This window comes from Aythya ferina (genome assembly GCF_964211825.1).
Source record: "Aythya ferina genome assembly, chromosome: 15".
In the NCBI taxonomy this organism is placed as follows: domain Eukaryota; kingdom Metazoa; phylum Chordata; class Aves; order Anseriformes; family Anatidae; genus Aythya; species Aythya ferina.
Genome location: NC_140314.1, coordinates 12,254,179 through 12,276,175, shown reverse-complemented (window position 1 = coordinate 12,276,175; position 21,997 = coordinate 12,254,179). Strand labels below are relative to the sequence as shown.

The 21,997-nt window shown below is 59.7% G+C and overlaps 2 protein-coding genes across 2 annotated transcripts in view; both read right to left on the bottom strand.

Moving 5' to 3' along the window:
- Positions 1-1,186: 1,186 nt before the first annotated feature.
- RHOT2 (ras homolog family member T2) lies at positions 1,187-12,728 on the bottom strand. The gene is made up of 19 exons (XM_084536439.1): positions 12,553-12,728; positions 12,362-12,420; positions 11,654-11,735; positions 11,503-11,546; positions 10,317-10,370; positions 9,951-10,003; positions 9,312-9,420; positions 8,756-8,857; positions 8,216-8,314; positions 7,993-8,101; positions 7,645-7,765; positions 6,774-6,858; positions 5,382-5,527; positions 5,183-5,283; positions 4,978-5,108; positions 4,567-4,647; positions 4,289-4,411; positions 3,839-4,041; positions 1,187-2,606 (listed from the first exon to the last, which is right to left on the bottom strand). Exons 1-19 carry the CDS (start codon positions 12,587-12,589, stop codon positions 2,489-2,491), a joined length of 1,857 nt encoding a protein of 618 aa, XP_084392565.1. The 5' UTR covers positions 12,590-12,728; the 3' UTR covers positions 1,187-2,488.
- The window catches only part of WDR90 (WD repeat domain 90), a 30,618-nt gene continuing 21,349 nt past the window's right edge, over positions 12,729-21,997 (bottom strand). The window contains exons 31-43 of the mRNA XM_084536442.1: positions 21,834-21,955; positions 21,308-21,467; positions 19,786-19,976; positions 19,328-19,496; positions 18,887-18,998; positions 18,180-18,351; positions 17,358-17,480; positions 16,981-17,161; positions 16,752-16,882; positions 15,633-15,776; positions 14,304-14,423; positions 13,653-13,737; positions 12,729-13,204 (exon numbers count right to left, since the gene is read on the bottom strand). Coding sequence (XP_084392568.1) covers positions 13,047-13,204; positions 13,653-13,737; positions 14,304-14,423; positions 15,633-15,776; positions 16,752-16,882; positions 16,981-17,161; positions 17,358-17,480; positions 18,180-18,351; positions 18,887-18,998; positions 19,328-19,496; positions 19,786-19,976; positions 21,308-21,467; positions 21,834-21,955 — 1,868 coding nt within the window. The 3' untranslated portion in view covers positions 12,729-13,046. The remainder of the gene's footprint in view (positions 13,205-13,652; positions 13,738-14,303; positions 14,424-15,632; positions 15,777-16,751; positions 16,883-16,980; positions 17,162-17,357; positions 17,481-18,179; positions 18,352-18,886; positions 18,999-19,327; positions 19,497-19,785; positions 19,977-21,307; positions 21,468-21,833; positions 21,956-21,997) is intronic.

Below are 21,997 nucleotides of genomic sequence, written 5' to 3'. Positions count from 1 at the left end.
AGGAAACTGCATCCCAGTATGGGAACAGGCATCCCAGTACAGGAAACTGCATCCCAGTATGGGAACGGGCAGCCCAGTACAGAAATGGGCATCCCAGTATGGGAACCTGCATCCCGTGATGGGAATGAGCATCCCAGTACAGGAATGGGCATCCCAGAGGAAAATGGGCATCCTGGAGGGAACAGGCACCCCAGCATGGGAATGGGCATCCCAGTATGGGAACTGGCTTCCTGGGGGGAACGGGCACCCCAGTATGGGAATGGACATCCCGGGATGGGAACTTGCATCCCCTGTTTGGAACGAGCATTCCTGGATGGGAATGGGCATCCCAGTATGGGAACGGGCATCCCGGGATGGGAACCTGCCCCCTGGTACAGGTGCATGCAGCCTGGCATGGTGTCTGCATCCCAGTATGGGTCCCAGCATCCCAGTGTGAGTACCTGTGTCCCAGTATGGGTACACACATCCTGGTACAGGTTTATCCTGGCACAGGTACCAACACCCTGATACAGGTACCTGCATCCCAGTATGGCTCTGTGCATCCCACTACAGGAACCTGCACCCCAGTATGGGTCCCAGCATCCCAGTACAGGTCCCAGCACCATGCAGGTGCTGCAGCTGGCAGAGGTGCCCACAAGTTTTGCCTCTGTCCCTGCTGGGGCACCCACAGCCCAGCCCAGCACCTTGCATCCCATCCCCCTTAGCATCGCCTCCTGCCCGCACCAGCTCTGCTCTGTTCCCGTGTGAGCACCCCACAGCCTGGCCGGGCTGTGTCCCCCCGCCCCGGGACCCCTTTCTGCCGTGGCAGCCCAGAGGACCCCACACACAAGGGGAGCAGCACGGCCCCATCCAGCCCTGGAGCTCTCCAGGGCCTCATCCCAGTGGAGAGCTGAGGCTCTGGGGGATTTAACAGTCCCTGGGGCCAACCCAAGCTGTGGCAGGGCCCCGGAGAGCTGTGACCACGGTCCCCAGTGCCCAGGGCCTGCGGCAGAGCCTGCAGAGACAAATAAATGAGGCTTCAGGTTGTACCCTGACGTCCTGTCACTGTCCCCAAAGGGTCGGGGAGCCCTTGGGGACTCCTCGTTCCCCTGGGACCCCCTCACACCACAGCCCGAGGTCCCCCTGGCTTTGCAGAGCTCCGGCTAGGGACAGCGGTGCTGCTCCCGACGCGAGACAGGACAGCAGGTGCGAGCGGAAGGCGTGTAAAAATTTATTTCGTTATAGAGAACAAACCTAAAAGACCAGACCTGGAGCAGTGACGGGCACGGGGACAGCCCCGCGCCCCAGAGCTCTGCCCCACGGGACACATTCCCCAGCTGGGGCACGGGGAGTGGGAACGGGAATGGAAGAGGTGGCCCCGGCAGTGCCAGGACCCCCGAGCCAGCAGCGAGCACTGGGGACAGTGCCACCACCACGCCACATGGGCTGGGATGGGGACAGAGGTGGCGTCTCCAAGCCCTCGCCGGCTCCAGGCCACGATAAAACTTTAACTAGACGGACAGAAAGGCAGCTGCCTGTAAATCAGCCTACCCTGAGTGTAGCCCTTGAGCCTGGGGCACGGCTCTAGACCAGGAGCTTCCCTGGGCTCCCCGCAGCGTGGCAGAAGCAGGGTGGGAGCCTGGGGAGGGGGCACAGAGTTGTCTGGGGGCTTGGTCACTGGGGCATTGGGGCAGGGCTGGCCCCAAACTGCCCACATCGGGGCAGGGAGATGGGTCTGGGAATAGGGCATAGATGTGGTTCCAGTCGTACCAGGAGATGCAAAGCCCGGAGGCACCTGCTCCGGCCTCGGTCCCTGTGGAGGGGACAGCAGGACAAGGGCCACGTGCCAGCATGTGGCACCAGCTGGGCGATGGCACAGCTGGGGAAAGAGCAGAGCCAGCCCTCAGACCCCCTTGGGAATACTGGAGGGGTGGGGAGGGGACAGGACACGCAGCCAGCCAGGGGATGAGGGCAGGTGGGTCAAGATCCCGCTGCAGCACTCCAGGACAGAAACAGGAGACAGAAAAGGCCTGGGATAGTGCCCAGTTATCGCTCCTGCCCCTCACAGCCCAGGGTTGGGGTCTGCAGCCACAACGTCCCAGCAAGAGGGGCCAGGAGAGACCCCAAAAGTGGGGTTTGGGCAGCGAGCACCCCCAGCCCTCCCTGGCTGCCTTTCCCAGCAGAGGGAAATGGAGACCTGAGGGCACCAGCACAGCCTGCTGTGGACGGGATGTGTCTGCCCCACGGATACTGCAGCACTCGGGTTTGAGCATAAAAACAAACATTAAAAAGACGTGAACAGAATAAAAGACGGGGGTGAGCCTCTTGGCTCCCAGGGAGGGGTCCCCAGCCGCCCGGCTGGTGCCGAGGATCGATCCTGCTGCTGGTGCTGGGACGTCTGGTCTCACTGGTCCTGCAATCGAGGCTGGGGGGGAGGAGGATTTCCCAGCAGGGACCAGCTGGACACAGGGGAAGGGGGAGGCTGGTGTGGAGGGGCGGAGAGCAGCTCTCACTTGTTCTTGGCCAGCGCGCGGTACAGCGTGAAGCCTACCAGGGCGGTCACCGCGGCCCCCAGGGCCACCCGCAGCCAGAAGGAGGCGGCTCCCAGCTCCGTGGCGTTCAGGTGGCTGCAAAGGAAGAGAGAAAAGGGCAGTGAGGGAGGCGCACGGGGATGGCTGCCCCGATGCCAGGCTCCCCGACAGCCAGGGGGGCTCCCGGCCAGGGTCACCACGAGCCGGAGCGCCGGCCACCCGGCAGCATCGCCGAGCCAAGCGAGGGCTTCCTGCCCTGCTGGTGGAACGGACGCAGGCTTTACCCTGCCGTGGTCCTGAAATAGCACACCAACATCTAAATAATTAGTACAAGCAAGGAGCTAGGCGCCTGCCTTTCTAGGTCAGGCTGCTTTTACAGCTCCAAGAGCAGAGAGACCCGGCAGTGGGTGCAGGTGGAGACGCGGGCACGATGGGGACCCAGCGGTGGTTCCAACCCGAGGCCAGCAGGGAAGGGACCCGTGCGTACACATCCCCTTCCTACACACGTGCTGTCCTGCATTAACGCGCTCCTCTCCGAGCAACAAAGACGTATCCATTATTCATTCCCCACTAAATCAGGGGAGAGGAGCCAATCCCCGGCCCTCCACCACGCCGTTATTTATTTATACCACATACCCTAAGATATATTAAGAATATTTAAATTTTAATACTGCAGAGGGGGGGAAAAGAAAAAAAGTGTCAGCTCTAAAAATAAAGTTGTTTATTGAAAAGAAGCTAAAGGGAAAACCACTCGCTAGTAATCCCATCCTGTCTTCCAACGCACCCACATGTTCTCCCGGAAAGGGCTCTGCCCCCGGCGCTGTGCCGCCCCTCGGCCCTGCCACCCTCGAGCCTCGCCACGGGCAGAGCCCCTCTCTCCTCAGCAGCCTCCTCCCCACTGCCCAGCACAACACCCAGCCCCTGCCAGCAGCGATTTGTTCCCAGAGCCATCAGAGGTCCTGCCTCGCTGACCTCCTTTGCTGCCTGATCCATCTATCGGGAGAAAACAGCCACCGCCTCCTCTCCACAGGCCTCTCTAACTAGCCTGGCGACTCCCCCTTCAGCACTTTTTATCTCAGGCTCCTAAAATAAAAATCCTGCTCCGGGAGCTTATCTAATAAATCTGCCAGAGAGACGCCCAAGGCAGAAGGCAGCCGAGTCCCCTTCGCCCTCTTGGAGCAGGGAACGAAGCTCCCATTGCCTGTTGAAGCAGACAACGCCGAGAACCAGAGGGAAACGGCACCAAACGCGAGGCAGAGCCAGCAGCCCTCCTCCCCAAACTCTGCTCCCAGCCCACAGCCCCCTGCCCGGGAGGGATGGATACTAACGGGAAGGTGGCGGCGGTGGCCAGCTTGGTGTAGACGGCGGTGCCGGGCGGGCCCTGGCTGTGGCAGGAGAAGAGGAAGGGCGGCGGGAGGCAGTGCTTGTAGCAGAACTCGGCGGGGGAGAGCCCGGGCTGCTGACTGGCTTCTGGCAGGTCTGTCTTGGAGGCCACGAAGACGCAGGGGATCTGGCTGTCCATGTAGTGTTCCTGCGGGGATGGGCACAAGGCTCAGAGAGGGGTGAGCAACCCCGTGGGTCTACAGGGAGGGAATCACAAGGGGTCCCAACTGGGAAGGGCTGGAGGGCACCGGGAGGGACGGCTCGGCCAGCAACACCGCTGCCTGGAGGAAGGAGCTCAGCACCAGGGCTGGGGAAGGCCGGCTCCTGCAGCACCCTCCTGGGAGACACGGGGCTGCCGCTCAAAGGCTGAATCCCCCAGGGCCTCTGCCACTCACCTTATAAATACTGGCACAGTAGCTGAAGGATCTGGGGTCGCTCAGGTCATAGATCAAGCAGGCGACGTCGCAGGCGGTGTCCGAAGGCTTCGTGAACTTTGTGTCAGCGCTGACCTCGTACAGCTGGAGCAGGAGGGGAAAGGACACGTGGCACGGCGCTGCCACACGGAGATGGGGCTGGCCCCACCAGCACGCAGCCCAGGGGCACTGCGACGGTGCTGCAGCTTCCCAGCAACACGGGGTGGACCCACGAGCGCTGCCCCCGCTCCCCGACTCACTATAAGGTATTTCTCCTGGCCGTTGACCTGCACAGTGTTGATCGCGTAGAGGGACGGCTCTCCCGGGGTCTCCCTCTGGGCCTGCCACCGAGGAAAACACCGTCTCAGACAGCGGGGAGCAAGAGGAGCGCTCGGGGGAGGGAAAGGATTGCCCACTGCTCCAGTCCCCGCGGCGAAACAGCCGTTCGCAACGAGCAGGGAAAACCAGCGTCACCTCGGTGGGGTCGGGGACACCCCTGGGGCAGGAGCAGCCCCTGCAGGTCCCGGGGACAGGCCGAGGGAGGGAGCCCGTCACCCCAGACGGAATGAAGGAGGCGAGAGCCGCGGCGTGGAGGTGCCGTGACGCCGCAGGTCGCTCCCGGGCCTCGCGCTCTGCCTCCTGCTGCGCCGCGCAGGGGAGCAGCCACTCACCGCGAGGCTCCTGCCGAGGAAGGCCTGCAGGAAGGCGGACTTGCCTGCGCCCCTGGCTCCCAGCACCTTGCAGAGGAAGACGTTTCTCTGGGTCTGCCCTTTCTCCAGGTCAATCCTCTTCTCCCGGGTCACTGCGAGGAGAGAGGGGCCGGGTGAGCCAAAGGAGGGGCCCGAGGGGGGTGAGGAGGGGAGGGCACGGCCGTACCTGTGAGGGCCTGCGTCTGGGAGTCCTGCTCCGACAGGATGGGGTAGCCCAGGTAGCCCAGGCACTCCAGGCAGTGCCGCACGTCCAGGTAGGCCATGAGCCTGGAGAGGCGGAGAGCAGCGGGGAGCCGGTCGGGGGGTGCCAACCGAGCCAGCGCTACGCGAGGCGACCGAAGGCGTGGGAGAGGGACTGAGCTTACGTCCACTGGCAGAGGAATCCATGCAGGGAAAGCAGGCCTTTATCAGTGGTGCATACCGTGTTGTAGAGCTCGGGGCCCCAGGGCACGCAGGGGAAGACGCTGAAGAAGCTCTGCAGCTCCGCGGGCGAGAGGGCACCGTCCTGGTCCTGGAACACACGGGGAGTCAGCAGCCGAGGCAGGACGCAGCCCACACGCACCCACGGCTCTCCACAGCCACCCCAAACACCAGCAGGGTGCAGAGAGGGGCCCTGGCACGCTGAAGCCATCTTGGGATGCCACGGGGGTGCTCCCAGTGGCAGAAATCAGCTGCAAGCAAGGCCAGAGGTGCCTGCATGCACTCAGAATACGAACCCCAGGGGCTCCCGTCACTGCGCTGCCTACGGGCAGGGTGATTCTGCTTTGTGGCTGCAGCTGGAACCAGCCAGCCCTGCCAGCAGGAGGGACCTGTCCACGTGAGCTGCCACTGCGTGCAGGGAAACCAACCCAAGGTCTGCGTGCAGCTGCTGGGCCCCCGGCCACCAGAGGCACAGAGGCTCTGCCGGGGATGTGACACAGCATCACGGTCTGGGTTGGAGGGGACCTTAAAGCCCATCTGGTTCCAGCCCCCTGCTCTGGGCAAGGACACCTCCCCCAGCCCAGGCTGCCCAAATCCCACCCAGCCTGGTCTTGGGCACTGCCAGGGATGGGGCACCCACAGCTCCTCTGGGCAGCCTGGGCCAGTGCCTCACCACCCTCATAGCAAAGAATTTCTTCCTCACATCTAATCTAAACCCACCTTCTTTTAGTTTAAAGCCATTCCCCTTGTCCCATCCCTACGCCCCATGACAGAGGGTCCCTCCCCAGCTCTCCTGCAGCCCCCTGCAGGCCTTGGCAGGCCACTGGGAGGTCTCTCTGAAACCTTCTCATCTCCAGGCTGAACTCCCCCAGCTCCGTAGCAGAGCTGTCAACTCAGTGCTGCAGCTCCCATCGAGCTGCCACAACCCAGGTGCAGGCCGACACCTAAGTAATTAGCGTGTCCAGATGCACTGCAGATCCTCTACAGCCCTTCTTTCCCTCTCCAGAGCCAGCTCATGGCTCAACCAGCTGCTTTCTTTGCCTCTCTCTGGCCCGGTTCTCCTCCCACAGGGGTGCCAGCTGCGTGGCTGCAGGCCAGCAGAGCTCTGCCCACTTTCCCCAGCCCCCTGCGTGCTGCAGGCAGTCGTTGTGGAGGGGCAATGCCACTTGGATGTTAGCTCAGAGCCCGAAGGCTCACAATTTACTGTCTGCACCTTTGGCAAAGGGTGGTGACCCCGGTCCCATGCCCCTGTGACAGAGGAAAGCCCTTTGCTGGAAGGGGAGCAGGGGCAGGCAGAGAGCAGCCAGGCTCCCGCACGGCCCCACCGTGGTGCCCACCTTGTCGTGCTTCTCAAACAGCCGCTGCAGGAACTGGTAGCCCAGGTGGTTGAGCTCCGAGGAGCAGCCAGGGGGAAGGCGGAACCTGCCGGGAGAGACCCCAGTGAGCAGCTCCAACGCCTCCTCGAGCCCCCAACCCAGGGCAGCGTGAGGGGGCCCTCGGCAAAGCCACATCTCGCCCAGGGCATGTGGCTCGCCAGCCCCTCCCTGCCCAACAAAACCCCAACAAAACCAAACAAAGCTGTAGGAGAGGGCCTCAACGCTGTGGAGCAGACTCCCCTTGGCACATCCACGCTGCCCAAGCAGCCCAGGAGCTGCCACAGCCCTCGCTCTGCCTCATGCTCAGGGCCCAGCGTTAGCCCCAGTGCTTTCCACCAGCAGGAGCCCTGCTGTCTGCCCCTGGAGCCTGCTCTCTGGGGAGATGCCGAGGCAGCTCGCAGCCAGAGCCTTTCATTACTGGCAGATCAGCACCTCTGGGGTGGCAGGGAGCAGAGAAGAGACAGCAGCTGCAGAACCAGCCGGGAGGGCTCTGCTGACAGCTCACAGCTCAGGCAGAGGCAGAACAGCCTTCACAGCCCCTTGCTGATGTCAAGGGATGTCAGGGACAGGCCTTCACTGCCTCCCCCCCTCCTTGCCCGCCTACACCAGCGCCAGCAGCACAGTCAACAGCTCCGAGGCTGTTATATTTGCTGCCAACCCCACATGGCAGCTCCCGGCCACAGGGGAACGTGAGGAGCACGAGCTTGACCGTGAGCTCAGGGCACAGCCTCAGCCGAGCAAGGCAGCAGCCCCCAGGGCGCAGAGAGGAGCCCGGGTCGCCCCCTTTGGGGACATCCCACCCTGTCACCTCCATCCACAACAGGACACGCACTGCGGGTGCAGGTAGTCGTCTGTCAGCTCCAGCTCGTCGTCGTAGCCAAAGCGGCGAAGGATGGTCCAGGTGGTCTCGTGCCGGCCCCTCTGGATGAAGAGCGTGTTGAGGAAGAGGAAGCCTGTGGGAGAGACCAGGCAGCTCAGCCAGCAGGGCCAGACGGGCACTGCCTCAGGGATCCACACCTCAGGACTACGCTTCCTCTGGGGAAACAGGGTGCTGGGGCAGGGAGCTTTAAGTAGCTGCAGCAGGCTCGGGCTTGCTTTGGCAGGAGGGACTAATTCGGCTCGGATCGAGAGCCAAGAGGCTCAGCCTGAGGACAGGAGCACGGAGCCCCCGTGCTGGTACCGTTTAAGGTCAGCCCGTTGTCCTGCACCCCATCCGTGGTGTTCTTCCACACAACCATCTTCACGTCCTCCAGGGCCTGGGGAGCCAGCGGGTTTCCAAAGCAGGACTTCTACCTCCCAAAAGGAAGAAGGCCTTCGTGAGCAGGCAAGCAGACAGCACAACCCCAAAGCTCCCCAGCAGCCGCAGGGACTGGGCTGTGCCCCGGCCCCACAGCCAGCCCTACCTGGAAGTAGTTGAGCTCATCATCGCTCAGGATCTGGTTGTTATCCTGGTCCGAGAGGTTGAAAATCCGGGTCAGTGCTCGTGCACACGCGGGTCTCAGCTGCAAGGAACCAACCATGGTGATAAAAACAGGGCACTGCCTTCAGAGGGGCTCCCCCTCGTGCCTCCCCAGCCCGAAGCACAGAGCCCTTCCTGCACTGCGGGGAGCACGGCCCAGGCAGACCAGTGCCACAGCTACACCGGGGCTGGGGGTGAGGAGCAGGACAGCTCACAGCCAAGGTTTCTCCTGCACTCTTCCCACCATGGTTGCCAGAGGGTCTGGAGCATAAGGGCTTCTTCCCAAACCCCCAGATTCTCTGTCCTGGCTACACTTAGCACAGGGAGACAGGTATTTTTCTGCTGGTTCCCCCCACGGGTACACCTTTCCCCTCTTTCTTGCTATCTTGGCCCAAACTCTCCTCCCTCCTTCCCAGGGGGCTCTGCAGCCCCCCAGGGCGGACGGGAAGGGGCTTCTCCAGAAACCAGGAGCAGTGCTTCCTACCTGCTTCTCCTCCGGGTCGTAGAGGGGGGCGGTGGGGTGCAGCACAGCTTTCTGAGCGTAGTAGAAGAGCTCAGAGATGTTCTTGAGGTTCTTGGCAGAGCACTGAGGATGCAAAGGAAGAGACAGGACTGTCAGTGGGGCAGGCAACGGGCTCATGATGGGGGCAGAAGGAAGATGACTGGAGCTCTCCAAGCCAGACAAGGAATGCATCAAAGCACAGAGCAATCTCTGCCCACCAGCAGGAAAAAAACAAAAGGGAAGCTCCTGCTCATGCTGTGGCTTTGCTGTGTCCTTTCCACAGCCTCAGGCCCAACGGGGCCGTGTGGAGCTTCAAAACCGTTTACAGCCAGACAGGGCAGACACTGAAACTTGCTCTCTTTGAGGAAGCCAAAGGGCAGAAGGCATAAAGCACAGGCCCTTGAGACCCAAACCATGGTACTTCTACGGAACAACACCAGCAGAGCAGTGTTCCCTGCAAGCACGAAGGCTCCGCTGCCCCATGACAAAGTGTTCCTACCCCTCAGGGAGGCTTTGCAGCAACCCTCAGGTCCCTCACCTCCACGCAGGTCTCAATCTCCGAGAACTGGTTCATGATGGGCAGGATGACGTCCATGGAGCTGCCCATCTGCAGGTCAGACTTGTTCCCCACCAAAATAATGGGGATCCTGGGGAAAAAAAGGCAGCGTGTCAGTGAGCACAAGCAAGGCCACCCCTCTCCCAGCCCCGCTCCAGCCGCACGTGCTGCCGGGCAGCTGGCCGGGAGCCTCCCCACCCTCCCCTGCAAGGTCCAGAACAGCTTTCCTGCCTCCCACGGCTGGGAGCATCCATCTGGAGAAACAGACTGCCTGATCCTGCTTACGCTTTCACCCAGCAACAATATGCTCAGAAGCCTTTAATCCAGCACAGCAGCCTCCTGCCTAAGTGATCCCCACACAGCTTGTGGCTCCTCTGCCCCCATACTCCCTCGGCAGCAGCCTCTCTCTGCCTGGATGGCAAGAGATCGAGGTGGGGAGGAACCCTCTCCCATGATCTTCTGCCTCAGCTAGACTTTGAGGGAGAAAAGCTCCCACGTTCTTCTGCTACAAGTGGTTTGGCCGCTGCCTGCACAGCTGGCTTGATGCGAGCAGCCCCTGGAGGACACGAAGGCGCTGAGGGCCCTGCAGCCTCCGGGATCACCCAGCTCCGCACCCAGTACCTGGCTCCCTTCTCAGCTCCTCCGTTCACCATGGGGATCCACTTCGTGCGAATCTGAAAGGCGAGCACAGGGAAAGGCCTGTCAGAGCAGCCTGCGCAGGGAGAGGCAGCTCCCAGCACGCGCGCCGTAGCTGTCGGCAGGGCCCTGCAGCCATCTGCTCCCCGGTGTTCCCCCGCAGCAGCAGGCAGAGCACACCCAGGGATGCTGAATGCCAGCTGAAGGATGCCACAAGCCTGTTGCCCCCAGTGCAGGGAGGCGATTACCAGTGTGGGAGCAGGCCTGGGCTGTGCTCAGCCTGCCTCTAAGCAGGAGTCTCAAACCCCAAACAGAACCAGGAGCAGCAGGGCCTGGCGGGGAGCACGTTACCTTCTCAATCGTGACTTCCTTGGTGACATCGTACACCACGCAGACCACGTTGGCCTGCAAGAGAGAAGAGAAAGGGGGGTGAGTGAGGGTCCTGGTGCTCCCGCCGTGGTGGGGAGGCAGGTCTGAGCCCTGGCAGCCGTCGTGCTTGCGTTGCAACCCAGCAGCTGCAGTTGAGCACGTGCAGCACACGCACACACAGACACCGTGGGCTGCTGAGGAGCTGGACAGCATCAACTCTGGCCCCAACTGCCCCATGAGAGCACACAGACCCTCCCTCCCCAGCTCTTGGCCCAGCACAGATATGACTCTTCACTAACTGGCAGATTGTGCACGGCAGCTCCCACCTCTGCTGGGTCCCGTCTCTGGAAGCGGCACTTTTGAAAGTGCCACACGTGTGGCCGTGCCAGCCACAAGGCTCGAGGCTGTTTCAAGCTGTGCAGGCTAATCCCAGGGCCACACAAGGGTTTAGGCAGGATTTTCTGGAGCCGTTTTAAGCATCTGTACTCTCCTCCTGTCTGTGGGGTGGGTACAGCACCCCTGTGCTCCTTGTCCCACCTCCTCATCCATTGAACACTGAGGAGGAGCAATTTAAATAGTTCTGCTCACGTGAAACACACAGTGGAGACGCGGTGTTATTCCCCACAGCCAAGAAGAAGTCTCCTCAGCATGGAGCCAAAGTCAATCCCAGAGAGGTGAGGAGCAGCCGGGCCCATCCCAGCCAGCTGCATTGTTTCTCCTCTCCACCCAGTCCCCCAGGGCTCCAGCTCCCAAACCACCACCTCTGTGCCTCTGCTTCACTGGGCAGCCATAGGAACAGGGAGCAGAGGGGTCTCACCCACATTCAGCAACTGCTTTTCCCCTCTTCCAAGGCTGGAACACCCCAGGGCCAGGAGCATGCTGTGTGCTCCGATTCCTTCCACCCCTGGTCGGCAGCAAGCCGCCCCCCGCTGCTCTCCTTCTGGAGCCCCCCCAGAGGACCGGGACAAGCCACACGCCAGCTTACAACCCAGAGAAGGATTAAACAATCTGCTAAACAAACCGATAGCGTTAATCCGCAGATAACCAACTGCCCGCACGTCTCTGGGTGGTTAATGGGAAGGGAGAACAGCCACGCGTCGCTTGTAAGCTGCAGGGCTACGGCAGCACAGCCTCCTGACCCACAACCCTTCCATCCAGCCCTACTCACCTTAGCAATCTCCTCCTGCAGCTCATCCTCTGTCTGCTCCGACTCTGGAAGGGGAAAAGAGCCGTCACTGAGCAGCGGGGATGCTCCTTCCCCTCGCCGCGAGCGGGCAGGGAGAGGTGAGGCTGGCAGGGAGCGAGGGGGCCGGCCCCACCTGAGTAGTCCACGATGTGCGTGGGCACCTTCTCGGGCGTGACGTCCGCCGGGATCGTGATCTCCTCGGCGCGGGGGGGCACCTGCGAAGCGAGCAGACTCCGTGCCATCGCGTGGACACACTGACCAGGCCGAATGCAGCAGAGAGGGCGGCTGAGCTCAGACCTCAATGCGGCCACTGCGCGGGCAGGGTGACTGCAGCCCACACACTGCTCTCAGCCCACGAGGAAGGGGCTGTGAGGCACGGCAAGCTGATGCTTGCTACGGTGCCCTCTGTAAAGTGAAACCTCTGAAAGCCTCCTAGGCCTGAGCCCTCCCTTGAGGCACAGCGCCGTGTCCTGCAGTGAGAGCTACGGTTCAGAAATGGCAATTCTGCCCCCCCAGAGCTGAGCCCTGGGGTGCCCCCCAGCCTGATCCACCCTCCTGGGACATGTGCTATGCTGGTAGCATGGGATTCACTGCGAAACACAGGAAGGTGTCGGGGTCCAGCCGCCCCCCGAGCCCCAGCGAGCAGCCGGTGGTGCTGCTGGCGGCACTGGGCAAACATCTGCAGCCAGGGCCATGCCCTGAGCCCCCCAGGGGTGGCAGCTCGGGGCAGCACAGCCCCCCCGGGGCAATATGCAGGCAGCTCGGGGCTCCAGGCCCGGCACAGCCCCGGCCTGCAGGGACCGAAACCGGGGAGGGGGGGGGGGCCCGAGCCCGGCCTCACCTCCTCGGGGAACTCCTCGCCCACCAGCGCCATGATCAGAGACGTCTTCCCCACCTGGGCTGGGGGGGGAGAAAGAAAAGAAAAGGAGAGAAAGAAACGGGGAGAAAGAAATGGGGACGCGTTGGCACCGGGAGGGCACCGGGAGAGCCCCGGCCGCCCTTTTTTACCCCCCCCCCCCCGCCGCCCCTTACCCTCCCCCAGCAGCAGGATCCTCACGTCCCGCTTCATGGCGGCGCCGCCGCCGCCGCTCCCGGGGCCGGGGCCGCCGCCGCCACCGCCTCGGGGCCGCTGCAGCGAGAGGCCAGGCCGGGAGCGGCGCCCCCCGGCGGCCGGAGGTGTCCCCCCCGCCAGGCCGAGAGGGCTGAGGTGGCGCGGAGGTGGTTTATTGTGGAAGGCAAAGTGACAAATAAAGAGGAAACTGCCCCAAAACGCAGCGCGGGGGGCTCATGGCGTGGAGCTGGGGCTGGTACCGGGCCCCATATGGCCACCGGTGGCCCTAAGCGAGACCAGGGGCCGTGGTTGGCCCTCATGGTGGTTGTCCCTTGTCACAGTTGTCCCTCATGGTTGTCCCTTGTCACGGTTGTCCCTCATGGGACATGTCCCTTGTCACAGTTGTCCCTCGTCGTGGTTGTCCCTCAGCAACCGCCCAGGTCCCGTCATGGTTGTCCCTTGTCACGGTTGTCCCTCAGCCGCCCCCCAGGTCCCAGACGAGCAGGGCGCTGTGCGAGGCCGTGAGCAGGCGGCGGCCGGCCGGGGCAAAGCGGCAGAGGTGGACGGCGTCGTCGTGGCCCCCGTAGTCCTGCGGGGTGCCCGCGGGGCAGGGCTGCAGGCGGAGGAGGCGCTCTGTGGGGACAGGAGGGGGTCACAGCAGGCAGGGGACACCCCTCTTGACTGAGGGTACAGGGACAGCAAGCAGGGGACGGGGGTATGCTGCTAAGGGGAGTAGGGCAGGGCTGCTCAGCCCCTGAAGCACCCGGCTGTGGAGCTCACGGGAGCTGTGGTCTTGACAGATTGAGGGTGCTGAGTGCCCCTGTGCTGGGGAAGGTCCCTTCCCTGTCCCAGTTAACGCTGCTGGGGCTTGCTCCCTGCCTGCCACAACCCTGCCTGGGATGTTACTTACGTGGAGGAGCCACAGCAGGGCCATAGGATTTGTCCTGGTTTGGGGGTGTGAGTCTCATTTAAAGGCAAGAGGCTGCTTGGTTTCCTCCCACTTGCAGGAAGGGGACATCCCTCCCCACACCAAAAGGTAACCCGGGGACAGGCAGAGCCCCCAGCTCCCTCCAGTACTCACCGCTGAAGCCAACGGCCATGAAGCGAGCTGCAGGGGACAGGCTCAGCGAGGTGGCGAAGTAGGGCAAGGAGATCTTCTCGATGACCTGCGCTCCAGCAAGAGAAGCACACCAACGCCTCAGGGACAGGCAGGGAGCTGAACAGTGCTCGAGTGACACCTTTAGGAGGGTGCGGGGCTCCTGCTCAACGGGGAGGCTCACAGATACACCGCCTCTCTCAAGAACCTGCCAAAGGCACTTCCACTTTCCAGGAGACACAATTCAGAGACCTTTAGTGGTCCTGGAAGCAACCACCCTCTCCTCCAAAAGCAGCAGCAGCGAGTGGCAGCCAGCCCAGAGGCAGGGACAGGGCCCTGCAGCTGCTTGCCCCAACCCACCTCACACCCTCAGCGTTGGATTTATTCACAGCACTCCTCTCCGCGCCCTGCTTAGCAGGAGGGGATGCTGCTCTGGGGCTGACGTTTGGGTTTAGAGGGGGTCCTGCTCTCCCCTTGTGGAAAGAGGGGCTCATCCCCAAGCCCCCAGCTTGGCCTGTGGGTCTCGTGAGGGAGAAGGGCAGCACTGCCTCCCCTCTGTCTCATTCAACACAGCCACACAACAGCAGAGCAGTGCCTATGCTGCCCTGGCACGGCACGTGGGGGTGCCAGAAGTACCTGTTTCTTGTGCAGGCTATAAAACAAGGCTTCCTTCTGCATCCCAAAGCCAACGTAGACCAGGGTACCGTGCTCCCAAGGGCAGAATGCAGCCAGGCTGGGTGGGAGGCTGCTGAGACCCTGGTGGGGGAAACCAAAAGGAACAACAGTGAGGCCAGCTTCTCCAGCCCAACCCAACACAACGGGGAGCAAAGGAGAGCACAGAGGGACAGCAGCCCTCGGGCTGCAGCTGTACGAGCACTGGGAAATTCTTGTGGTGGAGGCTGTTTCCTCCTCCTTGCGTTGCTGTCTCAGCCGTGCTCACTTCAAAGAAGCAAGGAGCAACCCCACACTGCCATGGAAACCTGCAGCAGGCTGTTTACTGCCACAGAAGCAGGACGCACTGGGGTCAGCGGGCTGAATTTCCACCAGGGCATTATTCCTGCGTGGGCATGGAGGTGGGACTGGGTTATGGATTGGTTTCAGTGCAAGCAAATAGGGCCCAGAAGATAGATATTTAGCACTGGATGCAAGATCACTCCTTCCCACATCCACTGTGGGGAGACCTCTGACAGCCCGGCTGGTGCTTGGGGCTGGGGCTGGCAGGCTGAGGCACGAGCACTCATCCCCCAAAAAGACCCAGCTTCCTTCTGCAGGCTGATATCATGTGCACTGGAGGTTGTTTCATGTCCAGTACAGACACTGCACTGGGACACAGCAGATGTCCTGCTGCCCAAATCCCACAGCTGCTCTGCAGCCAAAGCATTCTGCACAGTATCACAGGCACTCAGGGCTGGAGCAGGTGTGTTTGGCTCTGTTAGCAGTCACCGGGCTTCTGGCTCAGGATATTCACGCTTGTTGGGAGCATCAGTCAGCAGCGTGCTCAGAATTGGGTCTCTCTTCTGTGCTGACTGTGCCGACTCCTGGCTGCGCCCTGTTTTGCATAGCACAGGAGTATCAGCTCTTCGCAAAAGCATTTTTTTGTCTCCTCGTGCTTAGTGTCAGTACTTCCCGGGGGTTAGGCAGTGCCACATGGTTCACGCGGCCTGTCTACACCCTCTAAGGTGCATTAGCAAGTTCTCCCAGCAGCAGAGAACCCAGGAAGATGACTTTGCTAAGCACACTCGCTGTCGGCACCTGTCCCACTCAGAGGCATCCCTCCCCTCCGGGGTGGCTGAAACCAAAAACTTTACAACACCTGTAAAACACATCAGCCTGTGCTGACAGTCTCACATGAATTCGGAGGGGATTAGGATGCCTCACACCCTGTTTACAGACGGGGAGCGTGCCGAAGGGACGGGGCTGCACGGTGCCAAGGTGGGGACAGGAGCTGGCGAGCACCGTGCTCACCTCCGGGCTGGCAGGAGCAGGGAAGCTGAGCCAGTCGAGGAGCTCACACTTGTCCTTCAGCCAGTCGGAAGCCCAGACGCTGACCCGACGGTCGGAGCTGGTGGCCAGCCAGAGCTCACCTCCTTCCACCCCAAACTCGTGGTACTACAAAAGATAAAAAGCAACATTACGACTCCTGCAGCACTGGAGCTTCACAGAAAGCTGCCAGCAAGAAGTAGCAGAGGGCAAGAGTTCATGGGAACACAGGGGATTAACGCCGGGATTAACCTCCGGGATTCTCTCATTTGAGCAGTGCTTAAAGTCATTTATCACAATAAAATAGGACAAGGAAGCGGTGGTTCCAGAGCCAGCAGCGTGCCCTGGGCTGAGCACCCCCACAGAAGAGGCTGCTGGAGGTGGAGTGAGCGACAGATTTCTGGACATCCTCTGCACCTGCACATCTCCCAGGGGACTGCATGCAGGTACGTCTTCTAACCACATCCTTCACCTAAAACTGAGAGGGCCTCCTACCCATATAATTACCAGGAAAAGCGGCTTTGCAGCCCAGATTTTAAAGCCAGAGAACTCAGGCAAAATTATTCTCATCTCAGGAAGTTGCACAAAGGAAAAAAAAAAAAGGCTCTCCATGAAGAGAAAGATGAAGGCGATGCTAAAAACATCCCGCTGTTGCATATCCGAGCCTTCCCGCTTCACAGAGGAACTGTACAAAGAGCCAGCTACGTGCACAAGGTCAGGCTGCAAAGAAGTGAAGCAGGGAAATCACCCTGAGGCTGTTATCGGGGGCATGGGCCACACGCAGGGGTCTGAATGCTCCCAGCTCCAGCTGCTCTGTGCGGGCACACATCACATCTGAGCACAGGGTGTCGATAACAACCACCAAAGATCCCCCCCACAGGCACAGACTGGCTCAGGATTGCTCCTGCAGTGCTTGTGGCTTCTCCCTGGTGAAGTTATCCCTAGAAAAACCTAACAGAAGTTACTGGGGGTGGTGGGCACAACGAGGAAAGGGAAGGGCCAACCGACCCAGCTGTGCTGCTGCCCCTCCTCATGGCTGTGCAGTGCCACACGGGGGACTTGCTTCCACACAGCAGCGGGCAGAGAGGGGAAGGAAGGTCCCACCTGCTTCCTGGTGCACTGGAGGACGGTGATCAGGGAGCCCTTGTGGTCAGCGAGGACGCGGATGGTCATTCCGGTGCGAGGGCTGCTGACAGCCACGAGCCCGTCCTTGCCCCCCGATAAGATCATTTCTCCTGCAGCCAGAGGAGGGAAGGGAACGAGACACATCTTGTAGGAGACTTCACTGCTCCCCAAAGCAGCATCTCCCCACCGTTACAACGGGGAACCTCACCGTCTGTGGAGTAGGCGATCGCCGTCAGCGCAGTGGCATGGGGGTGCATTTTCAGCTCCATCTCTGTCCTGGAAATGCTGAACACGCGCATGGTGCCATCGCTGTACCCCGCCACCACGTGCTGGCTCTCAGCTTCCCATGCAACGATGGAACGAGGCTTCCAGGCCAGGCACTGGCAGCTCTGGAAAAGAAACCAGGGCAGAGACCTGATGACAGGGAAACAGTGGGACCGTACACAGTAAATGCACTGAAAGCTCCACCTGCATGTATTTCTCCAGCTTTAGGCTGCTCCACGAGGACACAGCAGTCCTTGCAATGCCAGGCGGTGACCGTGCCCTCTACCAAGACAAAAAGATCAACGTGCCACAAACGATTACCTGGTTCAGCACTTGAAACTGTACCACCAGCTCCATGCTGCCCAGAGACCAAATCCTCACGCTGCCATCCTCCCCACACGTGGCACAGTGAGTCTCATCGGGACTGAAGGACACTTCGTTCACCTGCAGCAAGAAAGGAGATGGGAAACAGGGGCCCTAAAAACCCTGCAGCCTAAAGCACATCTGCTCCTCTGCACCTCTCATCCCCCAGGACTCCTCTCACAGGAAAGACCAGGCGAGAAGCCCCAGACATACAGGAAGGAGGGTGGCTTTATTTTTGTGCTAAAAAGAAATCTTGGGCTGACAACGAGGCTTCCAATGGAAAGCAGCAAACCTAACCACAAAGCTGGAACCAGGCACTCTGCAGTGAAGGTCTAAGTACAACACCTTCCCTTCTACCATCTGAATCCTTTTTTCTGTAGCACAGAAGCACACCGAAGCAACAGCAGAGTTCAAAAGTCATCCTTTGTACCATTTTTTTTTTTTTTTAAATATATTTTAGGCAAAGCAAGCTCTCTGCAGTATGGGTGTCCAGCTCACCAACAGCCTGCTTCCAGCAGTTGCAGCACTCAGCATTGACTCTGGAGCTGCCTTCTTGCACGGCAGCAGAATGACCTGCAGTTACTGACAGGCTGAGGCCATCAAAAACCTAAGGTTAGAGCAGCTGAGCTCGGGTTTCTTGATGTTTGCCTGCCTGGTGCAGTTATCCCTAGACTCTGAGGTGTCCTATGGACATAGGTGCTTGGAGCAAAGCCAAACCAGCCCCTCCCAGTACAAACCAGCCCCTCCCAGCCCCAACCACCCCTTCCTAGCCCCCCCAACCTTGTTCTTGTGGCCGCTGATCAGCCGGATGCTCGTGCTCTCCGCCCAGTTGATGTACCAGAGCGTTCCCGCCGTGGTGCCCACAATTCCCATTTCTAACGAGTCATCGAAGGCTGCACTGACGATCGTCCCATCGAGGGTAATCTCGTGTTCTAGCATGACCGAGCGAGATCTGGAGGAAAGAAGGATCCAAGAGGAACCAGCTCAGCTGCTGGAGCAGACGCTGCCTCCTCTCAGTGCAATTTTCTAATAAGCCCAGGCGTGGCTTTGCATCTAAATTGTTCAGCGAGGGGCTCCTGCACTGAAACCATCGAGTATAGGAAAGAAAGAAAATGAGGGATGCAGTAGCACGAGAAGAAACAAAAGCGATATGTTTTCACTCATTCTTTTAAAGAATTTTTAAAATTTAGATTATAAAGAATATCAAGTTTCTCCACGTTGCTGACACAAACTTCGGGCATCCATTTCCAGCAGGAGAATCCAGGAAAAAGATCCAGGCAGAAAGAATCAGCAGCGCCGGGATGGAGAGGAAAAGCTGAGGGTGAAGAGCAACGAGAGCAGCACGGCTGCGGGCAGAGCTGACGTGTCCCTGAGAAGCCACCTCTCAGACAGGTCCTGGAGCTGCCAGGCGAGGAGGAGAGCACCTCAGGGGCACGGCACGAGGTGGGTGCGAGCAGAGCAGAGGTGTTTGTGCCACGACCTCCTACCTGGCCTCGGGACCTTTCAGCCTCAGCTCCTGCACGGCCGCCACCGCCCAGAGGCGGATGCGCTTCGTGTTGCTGCCGCTCAGCAGCCTGCTGCGCCGGCACACCAGCACCCCTGGGGGAGAAAGGGGCACCCATGAGTAACCCCCCTCTGCTCTCAGCCCTCACCCCGGGCGTGCTCCTGGGGGCCAGGCCATCGTTTCATCCCAGCAGGGCAGCGTAGGTCTAACACAGCCCGACACGCAGCGTTTTGACAGACTAGGGCTGTCGTTACTACTACAAACGCGGGCAGCGGACCCGTTGCCACCCCCCACGGCTCATATCCACATCGGGTTTCTGAGCAGAGCTGAAATCAGAGGCCTGTGAGCTCATTTGCTGCTCATTGCCAGAATTCCCACAAAATTTATTACAGCCCTGACAGACGCCTGGGGCATTTGCACCCACCGATCTCGCCGTCATCGGCCTCCCACGTCATGAAGCAGCGATTGGTCTCCGTGTCCCACACACAGACTTGGCCCGAGTTGGTCCCACAGTAAAGGAGGGTGTCAGCACCGTAACAGAGGGAGGTCAGCTCCACCGGCCCCAACACGGCTGGCGCAGGGGCCCGATGAACCTGCCAGGACACAGAAAACAGGAAGGTCACAGAGAGCACGGAGCTTACCTGCAAGGAAAAAAACAAAACAACTCCTCCTCCCACCCTCAGTTAATTCAGTTGCTGCATCAAATACAACTGAAAGCCGCTCATGGCCAGCCAACATCACACTCTCGCTAAGAGAAATCATCAGCTCTGGCAGAACTGTGGGGGCAGAGCCTCCGTCTCACTTGCTAGGGCTTGGAAAAGACGTCAGAGATAATGAACGTCAATTTCAAAAGAAAAAAAAAAAGAGAAAAAAGAGATTTACCTTGAGATTGATGTCAGCCCCCCTCTGCTCCAATAGCCAAAACGTCACCGCTCCTGTCCCCACACAGGCCATTTCTCGGTGAGAAAAAGGACTAAAAGCCACCTCGTGGACTGGCTCCGAGATACAAGTTGACGACAGGAGCTCGTAAGTGTAGGCATTCCACAGAGCAATGGTTTGATCATTGTAGTCCCCTAGGTAGAACATGAAAGCAGTAGGAGGGAATTCTGCAGCCTCAGCGTTTCTTCACACAGGTCACGAGCACACACTGCACACCCGTGTCAACTTTGTCCTCCCGTTATCCAGTTGTTCAAAGACAACTGCTGCAAACAGCCTCCTCCTTGCACGCTCAGCAAAAGCCAAGGAAGTGCTTCAGGGGCAGCCAAAGCTGCACGACGTGATGGATCACCACCTGAGCTGAGGTAGAACAGCCCCAACGCTTCGTGCTGGAGGTTGCAGCACATCTGGACCTGCAGCTCGGGCTGCAGCCAACGTTCAGACCAGCTGATGGCTGGTGTGGTGGGGAACTGAGCACGCAGAGCTGGCTTTCTGCTGTTTCTGCATCCTGGGTGGCTGCAGAAGGCACCAGGCTTGGTGATGGCAAGCATCCCCAGCTCCCAGACAGCCAGGAGAGCAGGTGCCTCATCAGCTTTGCCCAGACCCCACAGCTCAGAGCAGACTTTCAGCTTTTTCCTTCTCCACAGCCCAGGAAGGAGCTGGAGAAGGGCTCCTCTCCCACGCTGCTCCGTGAGAGCACAAAGCTCTCTTTCTCTTTAGCAAACCTTGCTTTTTTTTTTTTTTTTTTCCCAAGGGCAGATTCACCAGCCCAGAGCAAATGTGTTGCCTGCTCCACAGGTCCTCTCTTGCAAAAACAAGAACTTACTAATTGCATATTTGTCCTTTAAATGTCCCCTGCCTAAACAAAACAGACAGCTTGTGCGTCCATCTTGTGCTGGCATCGCCGCCTGGCAGGAGGCTCACAGTTTGAAGCCTGGCTACTTCTGTGCAATTCCAGCTAAGCAACAATAAGAAGTCCAGAAGAAAGCATTTCCCTTTGGATACTATATATAGTAACTGCAAACTATTTACACAGCCTGAGCAAGCACTAGTCAGCTGGGAGAAGAAAGCTGCAACTTCAAGAAAAACAAGCTTACTGGGCAATGAGAAGGAACTGAACGGGAGCTGGGGCAAGTTCATGCCTGTGGCTGGGACACACGGGGCTCGTGTTTGCCCTCGAAACACTGCTGACAGCGCCCTGGCAACACGCTCACTTGCAAAGAGCACCTCTGCTCATGGTCACTCCCAAGGCCACCTGGGGAGCTCACCAGCAGATTTACATGCCACATGATCCACTGTCCTGTTTTCTAAGCATCCTGTTGATTTCATTGTGAAATTGCCATCCAGTGCCAAGGCTACCAAGCAGCAGCTGCTGGGCAGACCCACGAGCCTGGTGCACATCTCACGGGTACCACTTACAGCACCCTCCTCCCAGGAGCTGTCTGTTCCTGGGTGCAGGTGGACTCACCTAGGGTAGCAAGGAACCTGTCGTCCCGAGAGTACGCCATGGCTTGCACTTGTGTCTTGTGGTGGAACAGACTCGTTGTGCAGACCCCATCCTGGATGTTCCAGATGCAGATTTGACAATGGGAGTCTCCATTCCTCCTTCCCGAGGCAGAGGCGAGAACCTAACAGAACAAAATGTTGTCACAGAGACCTTGGTAAGTAATTAGAGAACATTTCATTAGTCTTAGGAACTATTAGACCCAAATTAAAGTCATGCAGCTGGCAAATGGAAAATCCTGCAAGAACGACTGTCACTTGATAGGAGGAGGGAGTGGTGGCAGGGAGCAGCCTTCACAGTCAAGCTGAGCCAGCCCAAGGAATAGCTAGGCTGAGAACCCACTGATTTTATTTCCCTAACCCCAGGTCTCCGCGAAGCATTCAGAAGGAGGAACAGGCAACTGGGATTTTAGCCGGTGACATTCCTTTAGCCCAAAGTGACACAGGAAAAAGAAAAAACACAGTCCTGGGCAAGCAGAAGCCTCTCCTACCTGGGCATCGTGGCTGACAGCGAGTGTAGAGATCTCCTCTGTGTGGCCAAGCCAGTGATTCTGCAGCCCCGAGTGCAGGTCCTCAACCACGATGACGCAGCCGCAGGTGTAGGCAAAGAAGCCTAGCAGAGAATGAGGAGACAGGATGGTTTCCTGTAAAGGCT